At 63.6% G+C, this 22,973-nt stretch overlaps 6 protein-coding genes across 6 annotated transcripts; all 6 read left to right on the top strand.

The window, feature by feature from the left end:
- Positions 1-8,991, top strand: LMXM_04_0500 (uncharacterized protein; the record flags this gene model as incomplete). Its single annotated transcript, XM_003871768.1, has 1 exon — positions 1-8,991. The coding sequence occupies one exon, from the start codon at positions 1-3 to the stop codon at positions 8,989-8,991; it is 8,991 nt and encodes a 2,996-aa protein (XP_003871817.1).
- A 1,155-nt stretch (positions 8,992-10,146) lies between these two features.
- LMXM_04_0490 (conserved hypothetical protein) lies at positions 10,147-11,121 on the top strand (the record flags this gene model as incomplete). The annotated part of the gene is made up of 1 exon (XM_003871767.1): positions 10,147-11,121. The coding sequence occupies one exon, from the start codon at positions 10,147-10,149 to the stop codon at positions 11,119-11,121; it is 975 nt and encodes a 324-aa protein (XP_003871816.1).
- Positions 11,122-13,130: 2,009 nt separating this feature from the next.
- Positions 13,131-13,640, top strand: LMXM_04_0480 (putative ADP-ribosylation factor; the record flags this gene model as incomplete). Its single annotated transcript, XM_003871766.1, has 1 exon — positions 13,131-13,640. One exon carries the CDS (start codon positions 13,131-13,133, stop codon positions 13,638-13,640), a length of 510 nt encoding a protein of 169 aa, XP_003871815.1.
- Positions 13,641-14,648: 1,008 nt separating this feature from the next.
- LMXM_04_0470 (60S ribosomal protein L11 (L5, L16)) lies at positions 14,649-15,215 on the top strand (the record flags this gene model as incomplete). Its single annotated transcript, XM_003871765.1, has 1 exon — positions 14,649-15,215. The coding sequence occupies one exon, from the start codon at positions 14,649-14,651 to the stop codon at positions 15,213-15,215; it is 567 nt and encodes a 188-aa protein (XP_003871814.1).
- A 1,133-nt stretch (positions 15,216-16,348) lies between these two features.
- LMXM_04_0465 (uncharacterized protein) lies at positions 16,349-18,919 on the top strand (the record flags this gene model as incomplete). The annotated part of the gene is made up of 1 exon (XM_003871764.1): positions 16,349-18,919. The coding sequence occupies one exon, from the start codon at positions 16,349-16,351 to the stop codon at positions 18,917-18,919; it is 2,571 nt and encodes an 856-aa protein (XP_003871813.1).
- Positions 18,920-19,660: 741 nt separating this feature from the next.
- On the top strand, positions 19,661-21,115 carry LMXM_04_0460 (putative adenylosuccinate lyase; the record flags this gene model as incomplete). The annotated part of the gene is made up of 1 exon (XM_003871763.1): positions 19,661-21,115. One exon carries the CDS (start codon positions 19,661-19,663, stop codon positions 21,113-21,115), a length of 1,455 nt encoding a protein of 484 aa, XP_003871812.1.
- Between the last annotated feature and the right edge of the window lie 1,858 nt (positions 21,116-22,973).

The following is a 22,973-nucleotide window of genomic DNA, read 5'->3' as shown; positions in this document are numbered from 1 at the left end:
ATGAGCTCTACTAGGACCTCGCCGCCGCGTTCGCCCGTATCGGAGCTGCATGTGGTCTACCCCGCGCAGACGGATGCTAGGGCGGCGCCGCAGACGGTGCCCGTGTGCAGCCGCTTCGCGGCACTGAGGAGCAGCGTCATCTCTGCATCGTCGACGCTGAACTTGTCAGCCAGCAGCACGCCTGCCAAGTCGGTGCCCGCTCTTGAGGTGGGCACTTCGCTATTGGACCGACTGAAGTCTTCCCTGACGTCACCGGGTGCGCCGAAGACCGCCACATCGACGACGGCAACGACGACCTCCGCTGCAGCAGCTGCCTGCGCCTCACAGTCGTCGAAAACACAGCACACACAAAGTCACCCATCGGCTGACGCCGACAGCGTCAAGGGACGCGCCGGCGTCGGTGCCAATGGTGCCAGTACTGTCTCCTCGCTGTCTGCTGCCTCTGCACCGCCGTCCGCGTCCCTGACAGTCATCGCGGCATCGTCCGGTAAGCTGTATCGGCCACCGCACGCACGTGAGGACTCGCCGAAGCAGTATTGGGGCGCCGGTGATGGTGGAGGCGGCGGCAACACCGCGACCACAACGGTGTCCGGTGCGGCCCCCACACCTTCAGACAGCGCAGCCGCCATTGCAGGGGCAGCCGCGGTGCCGACTTCGTCGTCCTCATCATCGCCACCGCCGTTGCGTCCGAGCGTGAGTGCAGTCACGTCGGAGTCTGCGGACGCCTCGTCGTGCTTTCCGGTGAGCAAGGCCAACGCTTTTTCGACTGCCGCCCCGCAACGCGGCGGCAGCTCGATATCAGCTGCACCGTCATCCATCGTATGCGTACCAGCGACTGCTGCAGCAGTCGCGTCAGGCGCGTCCCCTGTGGCGACCCTCCCACCGCCCCCCACGTGCGAGGACGACCAGCATGGACAGGCGGGAGAGTCACCGGCGGCTCATTCGCCTGTAACGGCAACGCCCAGAGAGCCTGGCGCCGTGGAGGGGCGAGAACCAGCAGAACCACTGCCGAAGCCCTCCCGCTCGGCGAAGCGTAAGCAGAAGATACGTGCTGTGGCAGCAGCAGCGGCCGCTGCCGCCGCAGCCGCAGCAGCAGCAGCAGCGGAGGCTGAGGCTGAGGTGGAGGTCGACGTGGCGGCGGAGCGCAGTGAGGTCGTGGCCGTACACCCGAAAAGCGGCTCGATGGCTACAACCAATGACAGGGCGTCAGCCAGAATTGGTTTGGGTGCACACCCATCGTCCGCGCGCACGGGGTCGACCCCAAGGAAAATAGCAGCGGCGCCGAACACGAGTAGCGTGAGCCGCCGTCCTGGCTGGCACCCTTCTTTCACGACATCTGCGGCGGTATCAACAACCGTCGCGGGCGAGGGTACAGTCAACGTGGCCGGTGATACAGAGGCAGTTGGCAGCAGTGGGAACGGTGGGCCGCAGATGATGGAGAATGGTCTTAGTAGTGTGATGCCCGTTTCCTTCGCAGGGGCGCCGCTGTCGACGAGCTACGCGGGGCAGACCGCCAACACGGTGTCTGGCATGAGCGGCGCTGCCGGGCAGCTACTCCCAACTGAGATGGCGACGGCCGGCGGTGGTGGCGATGGTGGCAACGCTGGTTACATGAATGGCTATGTGTACCAGCAACAGCAGCTGCTGCGCCATCCGCATCAGTCACCCACACAACAGTACTACGCCGTCTCACTGCTTTCACAGCAGCAGCTGCAGATGGCGGCGTGTGGCTACTACAACCCCTCTCCCATGGCCTCTCCACAACAGCAACAGCACCCTTCCTATGCGCGGCCTTCCGCATCCGGGGTAGAACTCAGCAGCGCGGCCGCGACCACCAGCGCCAAAGCTCTGCTCGCTGCCGGCGCAGCAAACACGTCGGTGACGGGAGCTTCGGCAACCATGTTCGACCTCGCCAATACAGCGATGAGCGCGAGCGGTGGCGGCGCAGCTCCCCCTCCGCACCGTGCACCCGGCCTTTACCGAGGTCGTGGAGCGGCGGCAGCGGCCAAAGCGCAAGTGCAAGCAGCAGCAGCAGCAGCGGCGGCTAGTCAGAGTACAGCTGGTCAGCTTGCACCGTCAGCGTCCCCGCCACCCGCGCCAGCAGCGACAGGGCGTGCATCCCCGTCCGCGCTGTTGCCGCCGCGCAGCGGCCACCTGCCGAGCATCCGCGTCGGTGTTTCGACGACAATGAACGCTGACTCATCCGCATCGCCCTCGACGGCGGGGACTGGTGGCACCAGTAACTTCACGGCACCATGCGCAGACACACTAAGCAGCAACGCCACGGCAATGGGTGCGGAGTGCATCGGCAGCACAATGCTGAACATGGCGTCTGGCATGTCCCAGCACCACCACCACACACCGTCGCTGGCACATCCCCCATCCATCTCTGGGCAGTTCTCGCAGCGCCCGCCTCAACACCATCACCAGACCATGTTGCTCGGGAGCCTGAGCCTCGACGGCGGCGGCGGTGGCCAAGTGGACACGACCCATCACGAAGACATGGAGTCGAAGTCCTCCATGTCCCCCGCGGCAGCGCAGGAGCACATCTTCGCCACCACCTCGCCACACATGCCGTCCCGATCGCAAGGCGGGCCCTCGGCCGCCGTGAACTGGGAAAGCATGTGTGGCTCTAACCACGGCCGCTCGGCCAACGCGAAGCACAAGGGTGCCACCAGTGACTGTGCGCACAGTCGTGGGAAAAACAGCCACAACCCAAGCACTGTTGCCGGCTTCAACAACAACCGTCGCAGCGGCAGCCGACACGGTCACACGCAACAGCAGGCGATGATGGTGAACCAACTAGGCAACTACATGAGCTCTATGTACGGAAGTCTGCCGAATCCAAGCCAGCACGGCACCGGCCACATCGGCAGCAGTGGTGGTGGTGGCATGATGCCTATGCACCACAACGCACTCAGCGTTGGCGGTGGTGGTGCGGGTCAGCAGCTCATGTTCCACCATCAACAACCACAGCAGCAGCAGCAGCAGCACACGATGGCGAGACCGCCCCCGATCCCGTACTACGACTTTATCACGGTGCTGCCGACGTTTGTGGCGACGTGCCTGACGCTAAAGCCGGAGGACGAGGCAAACCGCGAACAGCTCTGCTGGATCATCGAGGCCGTGCTGCGTAAGCACCTCAACCAAAATGCAGAGATCCGTGTGCACGGCTCCATCACGACCGGCCTGGCACTTCCATCGAGTGACGTAGACCTCCTTGCGGTCGGGTATCAGCCGATCGCGCCGCTCGAAGCGCTGCAGCGGCTGTCGAAGGCCCTCTTGGAGTTGGACGAAGACAGCAAGAACGACGCCCTTCGCCTGCAAGAGCTCATCGAGGCCGAAGCGCAGCACCGCCGCCGGCAGCTGATGGAGGAAGCCAAGAAGCGGGCAAAGCAAGTGGCGCTGGCGGCAGCGACTGGAGCCGGAGTTGCAGTCGCACCCGACGAAGACCGTCACTGGACCAGAGAGAGCCACTGCAGTGCTAGCGAAGTCTGTGAGGCAGCCAGCTTGCGGGACTCCGACAGCGACCCCGATGGCAACGGCAGACGGTCTGAGGAAAGTGACAACGAAGGTGAAGGGGCGAGCGGCCTCTCGCCGAAGCGTGTAGCGCGCGCTGGCAGTATCGCGAAGAGCCTCCTCCTTGGTTCCACCGGGGCCGCCGAGGAGCTGCCGGTAATGGGCGAGATGGATGAGGCGACGCGGGTCACACCGGATCACCGCGTGTCTAGCCACTCACGGCGCTCTCCTTGTGCACCTGAGCGAAGTGTCAGTGCCTCGTCGCTGTCGACCGAGTCAAGCACGACGTGCTTCTCCGTGGCCACCTTCCCCCTCGACACACGCAAACAGTTTCTGACCTCGAGCGCCACCGTTGGCGACGAGGACGAGCTTGTTCGCCTCGCCTCCGGCTCCGGCACCGTCCCCGGCGTGGGTGCCACGTCAACCGGCAATAAAAGCGGTGTGGGCCACACAGACAGTGCGAGCGCAAGTCGCCTGCACGACCCCGACGTGGCGACGGCGGAGGACACGGAAGTCTACGGCACCGTTGGGGACGTGGAGCAGGCCGAGGAGGTGTTTCGCGGTCAAATTGAGAAGAACTACAGCTTCAGCACCTCCGTGGACCTGTCGGCGCTCTTCGCGCCATCGATGCGTGGTGGTATGCCAGCCGTCGCACCACCGGCGGCAGCAGCGGCGGCAAGCAGTCTAGGGATCGGAGGTGCCGACAGTAGCAGCAGTGGTCTCACGCTCCAAATAACCACGACGCGGCTGCATGACTCTACCTCGTTGTCGTCCTCGCGCGAGTCTGCCGCAGCGAGTGGGAGCGCCGACCTGAAAGACGGCGCGTGTTCCCTGCCGCCCGCCATGACGGGGGGTCTGCCTATCGACGAGGACAAGATAGCAGCACATGCGCAGCCGCTGCCGAGAAGCAAGGCAGCGCCAGCCGACGCGGATAAGTTGGCCAATGAAGCGGAGCTGCGGAGCCGGCAGGCGAGGCTTGCAGACGGCGATGCTGTAGCAGCCGAGGCGGAAGCGGCGCACGCGGGTACAGAAACCGTGTCCGCCGATGAGGCCGCGACAGCTCAGTCGTCGTCGATGTCGCCCACAGTTGCAGCATCCGGAGATAGGGCCGCCACGGTGCAGACCACGGCAGCTCCGCCGGCGACCCAGGACGCAGTGACGCGGAACCCGATCGCTCTCGGTGCTACGGATGGCCGGGGCCGTGGCGCGGGCTACCTCACCTACGTCCCTGTTCATGAAGGGCCGCTGTTCCTTGTGCAGTCCATCACGGCGACTCGTGTGCCAGTCATCAAGTTGACAGACAAGGCAACCGGCACCAAGGTGGACATCACCTTCGCTGGCGGCGAGCACTGGCGGTCGATGCAGCTTACACGATCGCTGCTGGAGGTGTTTCCGCACGCCCGCACGCTCATTCTGTTCCTCAAGTACTGCGTGCGCAGCCTCGGCGCCGGCGAGAGTGAGCCTGGCGGGGTGACGTCTTTCGCCATCTACCTCATGGTGCTCCACTTCTACAATGAATGCCGCCAGCGCATCCTCCTCCTCCTGCGTGAGCGGAACGCCGCGTCGTTGTCAGCGGAGGTGCAAGGCCCTCAAGCAGGAGCGGATGCCGGAGAGCACCAGCACCAGCAGCCACAGAAGGATCGCGCAGCGGAGAAAGCCCTGCGCCGCGGCGTCACCGCGGACAACAGTGCTGCCTCTCCTGCCGCCGCGCGCCAAGGCGCCTCTCCGACGGCGGGCTCCGCCCCCCTCACTCTTGGGCTGCTGGAGTACATGCTGGGCGAGTATCTTGCGCGAGTGGAGCAGCGTCACGCGCAGATGGTAGAGGAGGCGGAGGCACGGAAAAGTGCGTCGCTCGACGCAGCAGTCGCCGGCGATGTTGCCGCGCTCTATAGCAGCAGCGGGAGGATCCAGAAGTCGGTGCCAGCTCGTGGGCGCGCGTCATCCTCCGCGGCCGTGGCGACGGGGGCGTGCGCGACCATCAAGGCGGCCTACGCCAGCGACGACAAGGAGCGCCTGCGTGCGATTCGCCAAGCGATACTGGGCTTTGTCGGCGACCCGGCAGCCGCAACAGCAGCGGCAGGGACGTCCGTGACAGCGGCGGTGGCTCTGGCGCTGGCGCCACAGTCGACGACTGGCGCGACCCCTGAAGAGGAGGGTGGAACAGGCCGCACGCAGCAACCTAAACCCGCCTTCTCAGACGCTGCTGAGGGCGCCTCCGGCGGCGGAGCGGCAGCGGGTGCGAGCAACAGCAGCCGCACCAGCACCAGCACCCCGTCCTCGTTCTGCGAGCGGCAGCCCCCTAACCTCACCGGGACGCCAGACCTCGACAGCACCACCACCACCACACCTAGCATCGGCGCGGTACTAGCGTCGGTAGTGGATGCTGCGCCTGGCCGCCTCGCGCCACCGCCGCACCACTACCTACTCAAGACGGTAGAGCCTCACCCGCACGAGCGCGTGGTGAGCGAGGGGTCGCACGTCGACACCCCTGGCGCCGACGAAGCGGCAAAGCGCGGAGAAAAGCCGGAGGACGACACGAGCGCTGCGCGGTTGACAGCAGCCCTCGCAACACCAGAGGGTGTCAACCAAGAGATGCGTGCCGACGCGGCGGCGGCAGAGGCAGCGGAAGGCGCTGAGCCGCCGGAGGAACTCGTCGCCGCCGCTGCCGCCGCCACTGGCACGGCCGCCAATGCAGATCCTGTGAAAGCCAGCCGGTACTCTGCTCAGTCAGCACCGCTGCCAGCGGAGACGGAGACGGCCGGCGCAGCGACAACCTCCGCGGACAGCAAGGTCAACTCGGCGAACGGCCAGGACACAGCGGGCGCCGATGCAAGTCGAGTAGCAGAGGCGGCGGCAGCAGCAGCAGTGTCGACGTCGAGGAGGACCTCTGAGCAGCACAGCGACGCCGACAGCGAAAACAGCGCCTTTGACGCGTTCGCCGCGGACTTCCTGCGGCGGCAGGCAGAGGTGTCGGACTTGTTCCTTGACTTCTGCCACTACTACGGCTGCGCCTTCGATTACGAAACCAGCGGCATTCGTTTCACCGTTGACGGCCGCTCCGAGGTGGTGGCAAAGCCGTTCCTCTGCTCCCGCCGCGGTCAGCACTTCCACATGACATCCCCGTTCGACCCTGAGTACGACTTGACAGCGCGCATGACGCACATGCGCGACTTCCAGTGGCTGTGCTGGTGGTTTGCCGAGTGGGGGGCGGCGCGCCAGTCGCCGCAGTACCACGGCAGCTGCAGTCTGCAGTACGTCCTTCAGTGTCTGTCGCCAGTATCAGCAGACGCGGACTGCCAGGCAGTGCATCAGGCGCTCATGAAGCAAGCCGTCGCCGCCGCGCGAAGTGCCGAAGGAACTGTCGCAGCGACGCTCACGCAAAGCTACAGCAACGGCGTCCCCGCGGACGAGGGGGGCCACCCTCACCACAGCATGAGCGCCCCCATGCTCGCCCTTCAAGAGAGCATGGGGAGCAACCATCACATGATGTTCATGCAGCAGCGGCAGCAGCAGCAGCAGCAGTCTGCTCCCAGGCAGCCGCACACGATGATGATGTCTATGGACGGCAACACACAGTTGTATGGCTCGCAGCAACAACAACAACCGCAGAGCATGAGAAGCACCACGACGACGACGATGCCGATGACCTTTCGTGCTCATCCACAGCAGCATGCGGGTATCCCGGCGCCACTGATGAACGTGTACAGTGGCACTCGCGTCGAACAACAGCGCCGCGGCGGCGCGGGGGTGGCGCAACACTACGTTGCCGCGCCGTTCCCTCACCTGCAGAGCATGATGATGTCGTCTGGCTCACCAGTGCATGCTTACCAGCACCAGCACCAGCACCAGCAGCAGCAGCAGCAGGCAAACCTCAGTGAAGCGAATGGCATGGACATAGCCACGCACGCGGGCGGGGGCGGCCTCAGTGATGATGGCCACCGCAACGCCCCTCATGCAAAATATGGCGGCAGTATCAGCATCACCTCCACCGGAGCGAAGAAGGGCTCCGCGACGGCACACGAAACCGCGGCCCTGCGCGCTTCCAGCAGCAGTAGCAGTAGAAGCCGACCTGTCAGCGAATCCGGCGCCACTGCGGCGGCCGCAGTATCACCAAGGACTTGTGCACGCCGGCGTCCGCCACTGCAGCTGCCGTATGTGGACTCACGGGAGGAAGCCTTCGACGGGTCCTCCAGTCACGCCGCCACGACGCCCACGGCGGCGGGGATGGCGGCGGCCCACAGCTACCCTGATGAAGACGACGACGACATCGCCGCAGCAACAGCAGCAGCCGCAGCCGCATCCACGTCGGTCAATCACCTACTCTCGCTCCCCTATGGCGAGAGTCTGGGGGAAACGTGGACGAGCCGCACGGCCACGACGACGACGACGATGTACGGCGGCAACAGTCCTCTTGACCGCGTCGATGTCACGCTCACGCCTGTGAAGGGCGACGAAGATGAAGAAGACGAAGCCGGCGGACGCTATGGGGACCGCGGCTACGGCAGCGAGAGCGTCGTTGACCACACCGACCGCCTCGACCAGTGTGGTGGCCGTGGGGGTGTGAACGCAGTCATGCCGCAGCACTCCCAGCAACAGCTGGCGCCGCGTGACGCGCAGGCCACCGCAGAAGGCAATGCTGGCGTTGGGGAGCACGGCGCAGGTGGCCCGTCCAACGGCTACGCGCCGAACATGGCATACACCGCCAACCATGGCTACGCTGCCTCGTACCAGCAGCAGGCGTCCTACGGCAGTCTGCACCAGATGAACCGAACTGCGGGCGCTTACGTCTCCCCGCAGCAGCAGCAGCAGCAGCACCAGCTTCAGCAGCAGCAAGAGCACGCAACGGCGGCTGCCGCCTTCTACTATCAAGCTTTCGCCCAGCAGCAGCAGCGGCAGATGCCCTACCCTCCGTCGCCACAGCTGAAGCAACCGGAGCCAATCATCAGTAGAACCGGCAGCGGGTTTGTGGCTACGGCCGGCTCCTCGTCGTCCTCGAGCTACCCCTTTCCAGCCCTGTACTACGACCTGCAGCAGCACCTCTGGAAACAGCAGCAGCAGTATCACACGACGCGGAACAGCAGCGGCTCTGTCGGTGTCGCCCTCACTGCCGCCGCCGATCAGGACGGAGGTAGCAGTCACCGCAGCGACGGCACCCCCAGCACCACCGCAACGAGTACCAGCGCGCAGCAGCAGCAGCAGGTGTTCCCGTACGCCCCGTACGTGGGATATCCAAACGTTTCGTTTGGTGTAGGCGGTACCCACAACACCGCCGCGGCGAGGACAGCTGCCGGTGGTGGTGCGGTGCCCCAGCAGCAACAGCAGCAACAGCAGCCGGACATGATGACGATGCCCTCTATGATGACCTCGCAGAACGCCGCCGCCGTAGTGACAGGGACGCCGGTGAACACCAGCAGTGGTGACACCGGTGTCAGTGCAAGTGAGCCGCCGCAGCAGCCGCAGCAGCAGCAGTAGCAACAGTCTGTCTACAGCGGTCATCAACATCCTGCTTCATCTCATCACTCCGGTGATGGTGATAGCAGTCGTGCCGCCTCTCGGTAGCGTCATCCGCATCAGCGCGGACAGCAGCATGGCTTACTGCTCCTTCACCAGCAATGACAGCAAGCGATCACCTTCACGCGCGGTGCTGCTGAAGGAGTCGTGGAGGGGGCGGGGGGTGCCAGAGACGGCAGCGGCGCAAGGGGGGTGTGGGGGCTGAAGCTGACGGAGGTGCTGGCGAGGCCGGCCAGGTGTGGCGCGCACACACAGAGATAATGCCGCAACCGCGCCGTCACGCAGCCCTTTGCGGATCGACTGTGCGCAGGTGCCGAGTGGGCGCGTTGCGGAAGAGTGACACATGAATAGAAACGACGACGCGGACGCCAGCGAGGCGCGTCGTCGCTCGCAGCGGACACACCGCGATGACGTCAAGAGATAACTAAAAGTGTGAGCGAAATGCGCTTAAAGGGGGAGAGAGGGGGGGTTGAGTAGAGAGAAGTCCGTAAGTCAAGACATACCACCGATGATGTGCGCGGATATATACATATAATGCCCGCGTGACCTCGAATGCGTACCAGCGTCGTCGATCTCTGGCCCTCGCTGCGCGGCTGTGCGCCACCTCGATCCCTGCAGTGAGATGGGGTACACATAAGGCGCTCACCAGGTATGGGTCCCCTCCCCCCTCCCCCCCCCACCCTTCTCTCCCTGCCCTCCATGCGATGGGAGCTTGTCCAGCACGTCATCCTCAGCGATGTGGGTGCTCCTGTGTCTGCACTTCCGTCTCCTCGCTCGCGCCAACCCCTCCGTTTATCCCTCGACTGCTGTACTCTTCCGGGTCTTTCTGCCGCGCTGCACCGCACGCGACCCCCCCCTCCCTCCCTCCCCACCCCACCACCACCACCACCACCACCGCCCTTCTCCAGCCCCTCACAGTTGGCTCAGTCACGCCTCTGCCAGTGACACCCGTATAGCTCACACACACACACACACGCACACCCGCACGCGTACAACAAGCAGCAGCAGCAGCAACACCGCAGTCGCCCCCCCCCCTCCCCGCCCTTCGCCTCTGCCACCTGCTGTCCGAGACTCCATCAGCACCACCACCACCACTCGAAGCCCTCAGCAGCAACCATGGCCAAGTCCAGCCGTTCGAAGTGGAAGAAGTTGCACCGGCGCCAGCGGGCGCAGGCGGAGGCGACGAACACGGTGAAGCGCATTCGGCAGCTGAACAAAAAGCTCGAGCTCACGGTCAAGGGCGGTATCAGCGCCGTGCCGCCGCAGGAGCCGGAGAGGCACTTCCATTTTCTCAACCCGGTGCTGGACTCGCGGGTGCCGAACACGCGCAAGAACCTGAATAACAACTACCGTGCGGAGCTGAACAACATCTCGTACGACTACACAAAGCCTCTGAGGCTGGCGCCGCCAAAGACCAACGTGTACGGCAAGACGGACGTAGACGCGCCGCATCCGATGACGGTGGTGTACGAAACGGTCGACGCCGACGCCCCGTTGGCGGGTCACGCGCTAACCAAGGCGGACATGGAACGGCTGGCGCGTCGGCAGGCGCAGCGGGAGAGTGAGGCGTCCGCCGCGGTGGCCGATGCGGAGGAGGATGCCGGCGAAGAAGCCGGTAGCAACAACAGCGGCAACAACAACGCTGACGACGGCCCGGAGGAATACGTATTTGGCATGGAAGACGCCGCGCCGCGCCGTGCACGCGGGCAGCAGAAAGCAAGTGCCAAGAAGAAGGCATCTGTGGCGCCGAAGGCACGGAAGGGTGCCGCATCGGCCCCCGCCGGAGCCTCCTCGGCTGTGTCGGTGGCCAGCTCCAGCAGCCGCATGCTCGCAGCGGCGGCAGCCGCGATGGTCAATGAAGAGGAGGAAGCCGACCATCACCCCCGTAACGGCGGCGTGACGGCGGCGAATAAGATCGCGAGCATGCAAACAATGCGGAAGAAGAACGGCACAATGATCTCCGCCGGCGGTGCGTCGAAGATGAAGAAGGTAGGGAAGCTAGGCGGCTCGAGCGGCACCCGTGTTGTGAGCAGCGGCGGCAAGGTAGCGCGAAAGGACCTGGGCAACGCGAAGAGCAGCAGCAAGAGGTGAGAATCGTAGGCTGTGGTGATGGATGAGCACGGCGCGATAGTGAGAGGGGGCTGAGGAGTCGAGCAGTTGGCGAGGCTCCGTGCGGACCGCCCCCCCCCCACCACCCAATGAGACATGTCTGAGAGCAGCACGCTTGCATACAGATGTGCGTGAGGCAGTAATGCCGAAGAAACCGAGGGGTCGGTGCTCGTAACGGGTTTCTTGCCAGATTGCAGTGCCTGCGTGTGCCGCGTCACGGCTTCGTGTTCACGCACACAAACAGTTCATATGTTGCACGTTACTGCTGCTGCTGCTGCTGTGGTAGTGGTGGTGGGTGGATGACGGTGGCCTCGGCCCATAGCAGCTCTGCTCAGCTACTTGGTCGTGTGGCTGCGCATCTTTTCTTCTCTCGTGTCGAGCTCCTGTTCTGGGAAGCGTGGGTGTGGCTGCACGTGTGTGTGCGCACGCGCCTTTGTTGACTCAGTACCTCCTGTTCACGCCCTAATGTCCCCGTGTAAGTGATCTAACCCCGACCCGCGGGCATCGCTCTCCCTCACGCTCCCTCTCCCAGCTTGGGTGTGGCCGTGCGCGCCCGCGTGTGCGTGTGTGTGTGTGTGTGTGTGTCCTTCTTCAGTTGGTTGACGGGTTGGTTCGCGATGATGGTCCACACACCTCAGCGAGCTTTGTCAGCGCCGACACACGCACAGGGAGAGCGTGACAGGCATGCACAGCAACGCCCATGGCGCGTCTGCGTGTCCTTCCGGGTAACCATTCGTATGCGTAATAACTCAAAGGTGAAGAGAGAAGACCACACTATAAAAAAGCCTGCAGAGCAGTACCGCCTCCTCCCTCCCCCCGCCCACGCATGCGCGTATCTCTGTGTGTGTGTGTGTGTGTGTGTGTGTGTGTGTGTGTGTGTGTGTGCACCTGTGAACCGCCATTGATGAACGCCGTCTCTCTCTCTCCCCTCTCTTCGTCCCCCGCCTTTATTGGCGCTTGTGTGCGGAAGCTTATGTGTGAGAGTGTCTCCTCGACATCATCGTCAGCGTAGAGCCACACGCACGCACACACACACACACAAGCCCATTCCTCCTCATGTCTCCTGCGATCTCATGCCACTACAGCAAAGACTCGTAGCCCCATCCCTCTCCCTTCCCCTCCCCCTCCCTCGCTCTTGCCGTGCATGGTGTGTGTGTTTGTTTGTGTGTAAGCTGTTTGACATAGAGTCGCCACGACACGAGTGCGCGCGAGTCTGTAGTGTACCGGTGCCTCTGCTCGTGCACCGACGCGCCCTTCGTCATTTCGCTTCAGGCTTGTCTGTCCGGTTTTCGCACGCATCCGTCCCGCGGCTCGGCACGCGCTCGAGCCGCACAAGCTCAGCGACGCATTGCAGCGACCTGGCCTCCTCCCCTTCTCTGGCACTTTTCCCCTCCGCACACACACACACGCACGCACACACCTCAGCTTCGCCGTCGCAGAACCCTGTCTTTGGCTCGCTCTCGCTCCCTTTCGCTTTGGCACACGTTACTCCTGGGGCCGCTGGCACCATCGCGCGCGCGTGTGCCGGTGTGTACCCCTCCCACACACGTCCCCCTTCCCCCTCTCTCTTGCCCTTCTCGTCCCTTGTTGTTTTGGTTGTAGTGGCTGCTCTCTCTCTCTCTTAGCTGGATATCCGCCGGTGTCGCCCGTCTCCCCCCCCCCCCACAAGACCGGCTTGTGTTCGCCGACCTACACTCTCTGTTCGCTTGTTTCCTCAACCCTTTCCTCGCCACCCCTCGCCCTCCCCCTCCCCCGCTCGCCTGCACACGCGCGACCACCACTGCTTATCTTTTTTGGACTTCTCCCCTGCTCCACTTCCGTTTCTGTCGTTGCTCTGCGTCTCTGCGCGCGCGCGCGTGTGTGCGTCTTCGCTTGCTCCCCCTTCGCGTGATCGCCCCCCCCCCCTTCCTCCCTCCCCCCGAGCAACAATGGGCAACGTCTTCTCCAGCTGGTTCGAGGGCCTCTTCAGCAACAAAAAAGCCAGCATCGTCATGGTCGGCCTCGATGCAGCCGGGAAGACAACCATTTTAGACAAGCTGAAGCTCGGCGCCGCGCGCGAAACGGTGCCGACGATCGGCTTCCATGTGGAGACGGTGGACTACCGCAACGTGACGTTTCACCTGTGGGACGTCGGTGGGCAGAAGCGGCTGCGCACGCTGTGGAGGATGTACTACGAAGGCGCCAACGCCGTTATCTTCGTCGTTGACAGCAATGATCGCGCGCGTGTCAGCGAGGTGCGTGAAGAGCTGCGGACGCTCTTGTCAGACCCGCTGCTGGCCGGCGCAGCATTACTGGTGCTGTGCAACAAGCAAGACCTGCCGCATCGGCTGACGCCTGCAGAGCTCGTAGAAGGGTTAGGCTTTCGTGACCTCTCCGACAACGGTCTGGGACGCTACCTGGCCGGCCACAAGTGGTACGTCCAAGGATGCTGTGCTCAAACAGGTGACGGCTTATACGAAGGGCTGGACTGGATGTGTTCTCACCTCCCGGACAGTGTTTAGCGCGAGGCGGCGAGTCTGTGCACTTGGAGTGCGAAGAATAATGTGCGAGAGCCCCTGGTGAGCCTGCATGGCTGACGGTGTGCGCGTATTCGAGCTTCTCTTGCCAGTGCAACACCTCCGCGGGATGGCATCATGGCCGCCTCCGCCCGCGCGTCTGCCTTGTTCTCGATATTACGGCTGCGTCGTTGTTGCTGGGGAGAAGAGGCCAAGGCCTCATCCTCCCTCTCCCTACCGCGGTGCACTTACTCGCTCCTCTGTCTATGTGTCTGTGCGAGGGTGCGTGCCTCCATGCCTCCTCTCACAAGATGGCACACACACACACACGCACGCACACACACACACACGCACGCACGCACGCACGCACGCACGCACGCACGCTGGCGCGCGCGCTCACCTGTACCGCATCAGCGCCGCCGTTGCTCTCCGGGACGGGGGGGGATGCAACGCAAGAGCGGGCGACTCTACCAGAGGAGGGAAGCCATACAAAGGCGAAGTCTCATGCGCAGCTGTTCACGGCTGCACGCGCGCAACGATGTTGTAGAAAACGAGGTGAGGGTAACGTAGTATGCGATAGGCTTGCCCATGCATGTGAAAAGTGAAGGGAGAGCAGCGAGCGCTTGGGCGAGTTGCGCTGCACTCACACGATGCCCTCTCCTCCCTTCGCTCGCTGGGTCGCTCGCTCTTCCCCCCACCCACCCATGCGTCAGCATGGGTGGGGTCGATGCGTCGCTCATGGTGATCCACACCACCACAACCGCCTTGGCGCGCCACCCCCTTGCCTCGCTCCTTCTCTCCCTCTCACAAACACGCACCAACTCTCCTCCCACTCTACTTCACACCTCTGCGCTTTACGCGCGTGGACCCGCTGCGTGGCACCCATCCACGCCCTCCTCCTCCCTTCATATCCCCCACTTCAACGAACGAACACGCGACGCACACCTCAGAGAAGTCGAAATCGTCCCACTTGTTGTTTTTCTCGTAATATCTCCCACCCACCGCCGGGAAACGATGGTCGCCGAGAGCAAGGCTGCGAACCCCATGCGGGAGATCGTCGTGAAGAAGCTCTGCATCAACATTTGCGTTGGTGAGAGCGGCGATCGCCTGACGCGTGCCTCGAAGGTGCTCGAGCAGCTGTGCGAGCAGACCCCGGTGCTCTCCCGCGCTCGCCTGACCGTGCGCACGTTCGGCATCCGTCGTAACGAGAAGATCGCCGTGCACTGCACCGTCCGCGGCAAGAAGGCCGAGGAGCTGCTGGAGAAGGGCCTCAAGGTGCGGGAGTTTGAGCTGAAGAGCTACAACTTCTCCGACACGGGCTCCTTCGGCTTCGGCATCGACGAGCACATCGACCTCGGCATCAAGTACGACCCCTCCACCGGTATCTACGGCATGGACTTCTACGTCGTCCTCGGTCGCCGTGGCGAGCGAGTGGCGCACCGCAAGCGCAAGTGCAGCCGCGTCGGCCACTCCCACCACGTCACCAAGGAGGAGGCGATGAAGTGGTTCGAGAAAGTCCACGACGGTATCATCTTCCAGGCCAAGAAGAAGAAGAACATGATCCGTCGCCGCCGCCGCTAAGCAGCCATCGCGATGAGGAGAGGATACGTGTCCGGGGGACCGGAAGAGGGCAGTGGTGCTCTGCATGTCCTTGGGCACCGTGTCTGTCGGACGAGTCGACGGTGCCGCGGAGGAGGAGGAGGAGGGGGGAGAGTTTGGGGTGATGAGGGAGTCGAGGCACAGCAGACGTTTATGTGACTGTCTGCGTGTAGGGTATGCCGATGTCGGTGAGCTGAGCTCTCGCGGGCGCATACGGTACATCGGCCCGCTGTCCCGCGCGTGTGCTGTCCATTCTCTCCCTCCCCCCCCCCACCTCTCCCCCCTCCTCCGCCGCACACACCTCCACACGTATCGTTGCCTCATCTCTCAGCGGGTCGCCTGCGCTCTTTCCTCCGCCCCTCCCTGCCGCCGTCTCCGTCAGCCGAGTCCATCGGACCCACACGAAGTCTGGCCGCTGCTCGTTGGTGTGTTTCCGGCAGCGACGGTGTGGCACGGGTCTGTGTGTGTGTGTGTGTGTCTTTTGGACACACAGCACGTATACGAGAGCGCGATGAGGAGTTCGCTGGATTGTGCGGATACACGCGTGACATTACTCGGGTGCTTTTCCCTCCCACCACCCTCCGCGTGCACGCGTATCGATGCCTACGCGTGTGTGCGCGTGTGTGCGTGGGAGGGAGGGAGGGAAGGGTGACTTCTCGCCTACATGGCTTTGTTTTCCTTTTCTTGTTTTCTCCTTTCAACGGTACACTGCCGCAGCAGAGAACAACAGCGGACGCGAGCGCATCCCGCCGCTGCATCGGCGCCTCGATGCTAACGAGGATGATGATGATGATGCAGAGGTGGTGGTGGTGGTGGTAATCGTTCATGACGGCCGACATGGAAGTTTGGGTGAAGGCGAAAAGGAAAACGTGATGCGCGTCAACGCACATGTGCCCCCTCCTCCTCCTCCCCCTCTCGCCCTGTGCGTGCGTGCGTGTGTGTGTGTGTGTGTGCCCAACGCGTAGAACCTCATCACCTCAAACTCTCCCCCCCCCTCTCTCTCTCAGCATGGATAAACACTGCTACACCTCTCCCTCTCCCCTTTCCGCTCCTCCAGCACCCCTCCTCTCACGCCCGATCCTTCACATGCTGCGCATGCGTGTGAGCCTGCCACCATGCCCTTCTCCAACGTCTCCGCGGAGGAGGCGCGTGCTCTGTGCGAGTTCGCCGAACGGCGGCAGGTGTCTTGCGCGACAATGGCCTCTGTGGGCAGCAGCACCGTCCCCACAGAGAGCGAAAGCGGTGCGGACATCGACACCCACTTCCTCGATGCGGTGGTTGGCGTCGTCGAGGCGGTGCTCATGCGCTACGCGTTGACGTGCCTGTGCGACACGGCCACAACGGAAAATGGCAAGCGAAATCAACTGAACGTCAGCGCCAGTGGTGGCGCACCGACATTGGAGCGGTTGTACCCGTTTCCGTCGCTGTTCCTGCACACGCCTCGAGCGTTCGTGCACCTTCACCGTCGACACTCTCATGCATCTGGCTGCTCACCATCACCCGTGAGCGAGGGGGTGGACGCGGAACGCGAAGGCCCCTGTGCCGACGACGCGCTTGCCCCCGGCAATGTCTACTGCACACCTGGCATGCCACCGACGCCTCTCCTGTACAAGAACGCGTCTGTCGGCACAGCCTCACACGCGACGACGCACGAGGAAGCCGCCGTGCACAGCGCGACGGACGGCCAGATGCAGCCGGCGCCATTACCGTATGATAGCCTCGCTCGGTTCCCGCCGCAGCTTCATCGCAACACATCCGCCGTGCTGCACAACCCGGTCTTAGACAGTGCGCGCCGGATGGTGAACGTGTCGCTCACGCCAGAGCCGATCAGGCGGCCAAAATTGGCGGCCGCGAGTGACAAGTCTTCGCCCCCGTCGACGTCGTCGTCGGTCCAGGAGATGGTGCAGGTGGTGCTACAAGCCGAGGCCGCCGTGGTCGTCACCACCGCCGTCTCCTCATCTGACGGTCCCTCGGCGGCTACATGGTTCTCCACAGACCCTCGGTCGGCGTCCGTGACGGACACCAGGAGCTGCCGCGTAGCCGAGGAACGCATGCTGAAGCCTGCAGCACCGGACACAGCAGCTCTCAGCGAGGCACCGCTGCTTTTCAGCCCCGACGCAACGTCGTGCGTGTTGGTCGCATGCCGGGTGGCACTGCATGAAGGGTGGCAGTCGCTGATAGCCTCCTCTGCTGCAGGTGCGAGTCGCTTTGCGGGTGCGTGTGGGCGCACCGCCGCTGCTGCCATGGCCCACCTCGACCGTGAGGACGGCGTCGCGGAGATGCTGCACCAGCTCGTGTGGGATAGCGCCGTGCCTGCCGTCCTTCACGCGGTGCACCAACACTACGCGACGTGCATGAACGCCACCAGCGTTCGAGGAAGCCATGAAAGCAGCGATGACACTGCCTCCTGTACGGCTTCCGTCATGACGCTGAAGGACATGTTGGCGCGCTTGTGGTGCGCGGTTGCGCCGCCGGCAGACCCCGCCTCCACGCCGCCTCCGCCCTTACTTCAGGTCGACTGGTACGTGGTGGGCGCCACCCGCATGCGCAAGAGCGCCGCGCCGGTGCTGGCGAACGTGTTCCGGCAGTTTTTCGCTGCCTCGCCCGTGACCACGCCTACCAATCCGCACCTTCTCGCAGAGGAAGTTCATCTCAACAAGTCTCGCCCGCAGATCACGAGCGTGGCCACCGCGACGACCGCGTGCACGGTCAACGTCGCCCACCGCCTCCGCGAGGATGGTGTGTGTTTCTGGTCCTTCAACACCACCCTCCAGCCCTGGTGCGTCGAGCCGGACGGTCGGCGGCGTTATGCCTACCCCATGACATGGGGGCTGTTGTTGAGCGTGGCGACGGGGCACAGCTGGCCCGCCACCGTGCACCCCGGCACCCGGGCGTGCCCACTTCGCGAAATTCGATCTCTCTCCGTGGAGAACGGCTACCAATGGGTGACGCCACTGTCCTCCGATGCGCTGCACGGTACACGCCGTGCATCGACTGATTTCGGACGCGCAGGCGGGCTGCAGCTCGCGTGCAACGTCGTGCCGTCCACTACTGTCGCGCAGCGCGTGAACAAGAGTGCGGCGTCGACGCCACCGTCCCTGCGGCTGTGGTCCGCGCTAGACGCCCTCCCCGCACCATCCAGCGGCGCGGAGCGTGATGGGGATGGAGTGTCACGGCAAGAGACGACAACTCAGACTACCAAGTCGGTGACGGCCACAGTGACCTTGGCCTCATACGTGCGGACGCTGCTGAGCCGGCAGGAGGCATGGTGGGCGCGGGTACGGCGTTGCCAGATGGCGCCATCCGAAGCTGGATCGTTGCCCACGCAGGTGCCGCTGACGGCTTTATCGGCACACAAGCGGGTTCTCCCGCTGCTACTGCGGCGCCGCACCTCGTTCGCCAGGCCGTCTCCTGCACGACGACATCAGCACGATGACGAGGAGGACGGCAGGGACAACGACGACGACGGCGGTAGAGGCTCCCTCGTGCACTGGAGCAGCGTCGATGCGGCGGTGGTGCGCACGCTGCTTTCACGTCCGCGAGAGAGTCTCCTGCAGGGGTCCACCACTCCGCACTGTGAGCCGCCAGACTTCTGCGACCACGCACGCGACGGGCTCCTGTGGCGGGCGAGCGTGCGGCCTGCAGATATCTTTGTCGAGGGCACGGATGGTCTGTACATCGAGTGACAGAGCGTCGCGCAGGCGGGTGGGAGAACGCTTGGCGCGCGCCTCTCCGCGTGTGGCTCCCGCGCCTCCCGCGCCCTCTCGAGCACGTGATTCTTTCCACCGATACGCTACGCCTCTCTCCTGCCGCCCAGACACACACACTCACACGCACACACACAGACACACACACACGCACCAACCTCAGTGCGTGTAGTATCCCAGGGCCCAGTGCACCCCCACTCCTTCTGTGTGTGGGGGGGGGGAGGAAGCCAAGCACAGCCACCCCCATCCCCATCCCCATCCCTTTAACCCCGCCAAACGCCGCACCACCTCTGGCCGCGACAGGGTCAGGTCCTGGATGGCACTGCGTCGCAGCTTGCTGCGGCCGTGAACACGTGTGTGCGTGTCCACCCATGTGCTGGACAGCGGGGGGAGAGGGGACCGCGCGCTCAGCTAACCGGGTCAGCGCACCGCTGTCTCACACGCGGAAAGACCTCTGCTGCACCGCACTCGCCGTTGGGAGGGAGGAGCCACACGGCTTTTGTGGGCACGTGGATGGATGTAGGGGATTCCTACTGCTTGCGCCACAGTCCATCGAACACCCCCCTCCCCTCCCGTTCCGCGCGCTCCCTTGCAGAGCTCACGTGTATACTCACACAAGCATCATCATCATCATCTCCTCGCCCTCCCTAACCCTTCCTCTTGCCCTGCTCCGTGTAGGATCGATTTTCGTTTTACCAGAATCGTTGAGCACGCAGAACCATGTCACTGCCTTCGGCACCAGAGGAGGCGGCGGCGGCGGTGGCGACGGCGACGGCAACCACGACGGCCCACAAGGCCCCAGCGGAGATTGGTCAAGACAACCCCCTCTTCTCGCTCTCTCCTCTCGATGGTCGCTACAAGCGTGACACGGCCCCTCTGCGCGCCTACTTCTCCGAGTACGCGTTGTTCAAGTATCGCGTGCAGGTGGAGGTGCTGTACTTCGAGGCGCTGTGCAAGGAGGCGCCGGCGATCACGCAGCTTCGCGGCGTCACAGATGCGCAGCTGCGTGAGCTGCGGGCGACCACCTTCGAGAACTTTACAGTCGACGACGCCCGCAAAATAAAGGACATTGAAGCGGTCACGAACCACGACATCAAGGCCGTGGAGTACTACCTGAAGGACAAGATGTCCGCCTGCGGGCTCGCGCCCGAGAAGGAGTTTATTCACTTTGGGCTGACTTCTCAGGACATCAACAACACCTCCATCCCCATGCTCCTGCGCGACGCCCTTCACCACCACTACATCCCAACACTGGATCAGCTGATCGCGCTTCTCAAGAGCAAGCTCCCGGAGTGGGATGTCCCGATGCTGGCCCGGACGCATGGCCAACCGGCGAGCCCGACGAACTTGGCGAAGGAGTTCATGGTATGGATCGAGCGGCTGGAAGAGCAGCGGGCGATGCTGCTGAGCATCCCAAGCACAGGCAAGTTCGGTGGCGCCACGGGCAACTTTAACGCGCACCTCTGTGCGTACCCTGGTGTGAACTGGCTGGACTTTGGGGAGCTCTTCCTGAGCAAGTACCTTGGCCTTCGCCGTCAGCGCTACACGACGCAGATCGAGCACTACGACAACCTCGCCGCTCTCTGCGATGCGTGCGCGCGGCTGCACACGATCTTGATGGACCTGGCCAAGGACGTGTGGCAGTACATTTCACTCGGCTACTTTGGCCAGAAGGTGAAGGTGGGTGAGGTCGGCAGCAGCGCGATGCCGCACAAGGTGAACCCGATCGACTTCGAGAACGCTGAGGGCAACCTGGGCATGAGCAACGCCATCCTCGGATTCCTTTCAGCGAAGCTGCCCATCTCCCGTCTGCAGCGCGACCTCACAGACAGCACGGTGCTGCGCAACCTCGGCGTTCCGCTCAGCCACGCCCTCATCTCATTTTCCTCCCTGCGTCGCGGCATCGACAAGCTCCTCCTCAACAAGGACGCCATCGCCGCGGACCTGGAGGGCAACTGGGCTGTCGTGGCGGAGGGCATCCAGACGGTGCTGCGCCGCGAGGGCTACCCGAAGCCGTACGAGGCGCTCAAGGACCTGACGCGCGGCAACGCACATGTTACGGAGGAGACAGTGCACTGCTTCATCCAGCAGCTCGAGGGCATCACAGAGGAGGTGCGGCAGGAGCTGCTCGCCATCACGCCTTTCACGTACGTGGGCTACACGGCGCTTCCCTGAGAGAACGGGAAAAGGAGGTATGACAGTCTCGGGAGTCCCGTGGTGAACCGAAGCGCCGCGTGCGCACGGGGGGAGGAATAGATATGGCGCTGCTGCTGCTGCTGCTGCCCCTTGTACACGTCAGCGGCGAAGCGGGGCTGCGTTATGGGTGAGCACAACAACCCCCTTGTCTCTGGCAGGGGGTTCGTTGTTGAGCTGAGGAAGAACGGTCGGTGCCGTCTCTCTCAGCAGCAGCAGTTGTAGTTGTAGCGTTACTAGCGTGCTGCGAAGAGAGATACAGCGGCGAGGTGTAATCATCTCCCCTCCATCGACCTTCTGCACCGCTCACCACATTTGGCGCGCACACACACACACACATACTCCTCCCTCCCGCTGAGTAAGGCACACATGCATATAGCAGCAGCAGCAGCAGCAGCAGCGGCGGCGGTCCAACTCGAACGTCTGCTGTCTGCTCTTAGTTTCCTTGCCGCACGCACGCCGTGCCAAGGCTACATGCTTTTCCGAGGTTTTTCGTTCGTTGTACCAGTGGAAGTCGTGATAGGCGCGCCGCGTACGCGTCTCCCTTGTCGGGCGGGGCGAGAGGGGGAAAGTGGGCGGTGGGGGGAGGGGGGGAGTCTGCGTAAGCCCTCATCATGTGTGCGCACGCGCACAGACAGCAGAAACAGTGACCACCACCACCACCACCCCACACACGCTCACACCCTTCCTCCTCCCCCTCCTAGTGGATGTCCGTTTCGTTGCCGCCACTGCATCCTGCACCAGTGTGAGGAGCACGCGCATGCGATTCTCTGCGGACAATGTCTCTGTGATGTATGGCGCATAACACCACACGCCAACTTAGGGAGGAGGAGGAGGATGGGGGCGAGTGAGCGAAGGAAAGTCAGGGAGAAGGGCGTTGCTCTGCCAGCGGCGTACAAAACATCCATGACTCATCACCGGAGCGCAGTGCCGGTGGTGACGGCGAAGTGGCGGCAGTGGCTATCAACCTCTCATAGGAGCATGAAGCCACAACGCCTGAAAACCGCTGCTGGAGTGGCAAGTGGGTGCAGCGGCAGCGGTGACTGCCCCGCCACCCTCTTCCTCACACACACACACACACCTCTGCCTTTAATCGATGCGCCACCATGCAGAGAACCACCGGCGTATGTGAGTGGACTCCGCCACCACCACCCTTCCTATTCCCCCTCTCTCACACTCCTGGCCCACCCGCTATTCACCGTGTACGTACACCCACAGAGACGCGCACACGCCACCGGCACCACCTCCCCTCGCCGAACCATGCAACACCACAGGCATGACGCACAGTCGAACAACGCAGGCGCTGAAGTACGAGTGGAGGGTTGAGGTGGAGCACGTGAGCGCAGATTAGACAGCGTGGCTCTTACGGGCGGCTGTTGCTGGGGCAGTGCCGTTTGGTGAATCGGCGGCGCGTCACTGTCGGCTCTCGCTCGCTCTCCATAAACTGCCATCGGCATCACCATCACCGTCGGTAGCGCGATGACCCGCGCAACGCGACGAAGCGGTGCTGAGGACATTCGCCCCCCCCCTCCCAGTCCGTCTAGTGGATCTCTTTCCCTATGAGGTTGGTCGGGCTGATCAACAACTCCCAATATAGCATATGGTCATCCCCAGCACGAGCTCGCTCGCCTCGAGGCTCGGCACAAGGTGCTGTGTGGCCCTCATCACCTCCTCCATGAACGCCTTTGTGGCCCACCGTATTTCGCACACCATCTGCATGACGCACGTGTTCACCGGCACCATCATAGCCGTGCCCATCGTGAACTCTGTCGACGACGTTGGCCGCGGCAACGGCACCACCTTGCTCGTCATTCCTCTGATCGGCATCGCCCTCACAGGG

The sequence above is a fragment of the Leishmania mexicana genome, chromosome 4, assembly GCF_000234665.1.
Source record: "Leishmania mexicana MHOM/GT/2001/U1103 complete genome, chromosome 4".
NCBI classification, from domain to species: Eukaryota; Euglenozoa; class Kinetoplastea; order Trypanosomatida; family Trypanosomatidae; genus Leishmania; species Leishmania mexicana.
This window is presented reverse-complemented; position numbering and strand designations above follow the sequence as displayed.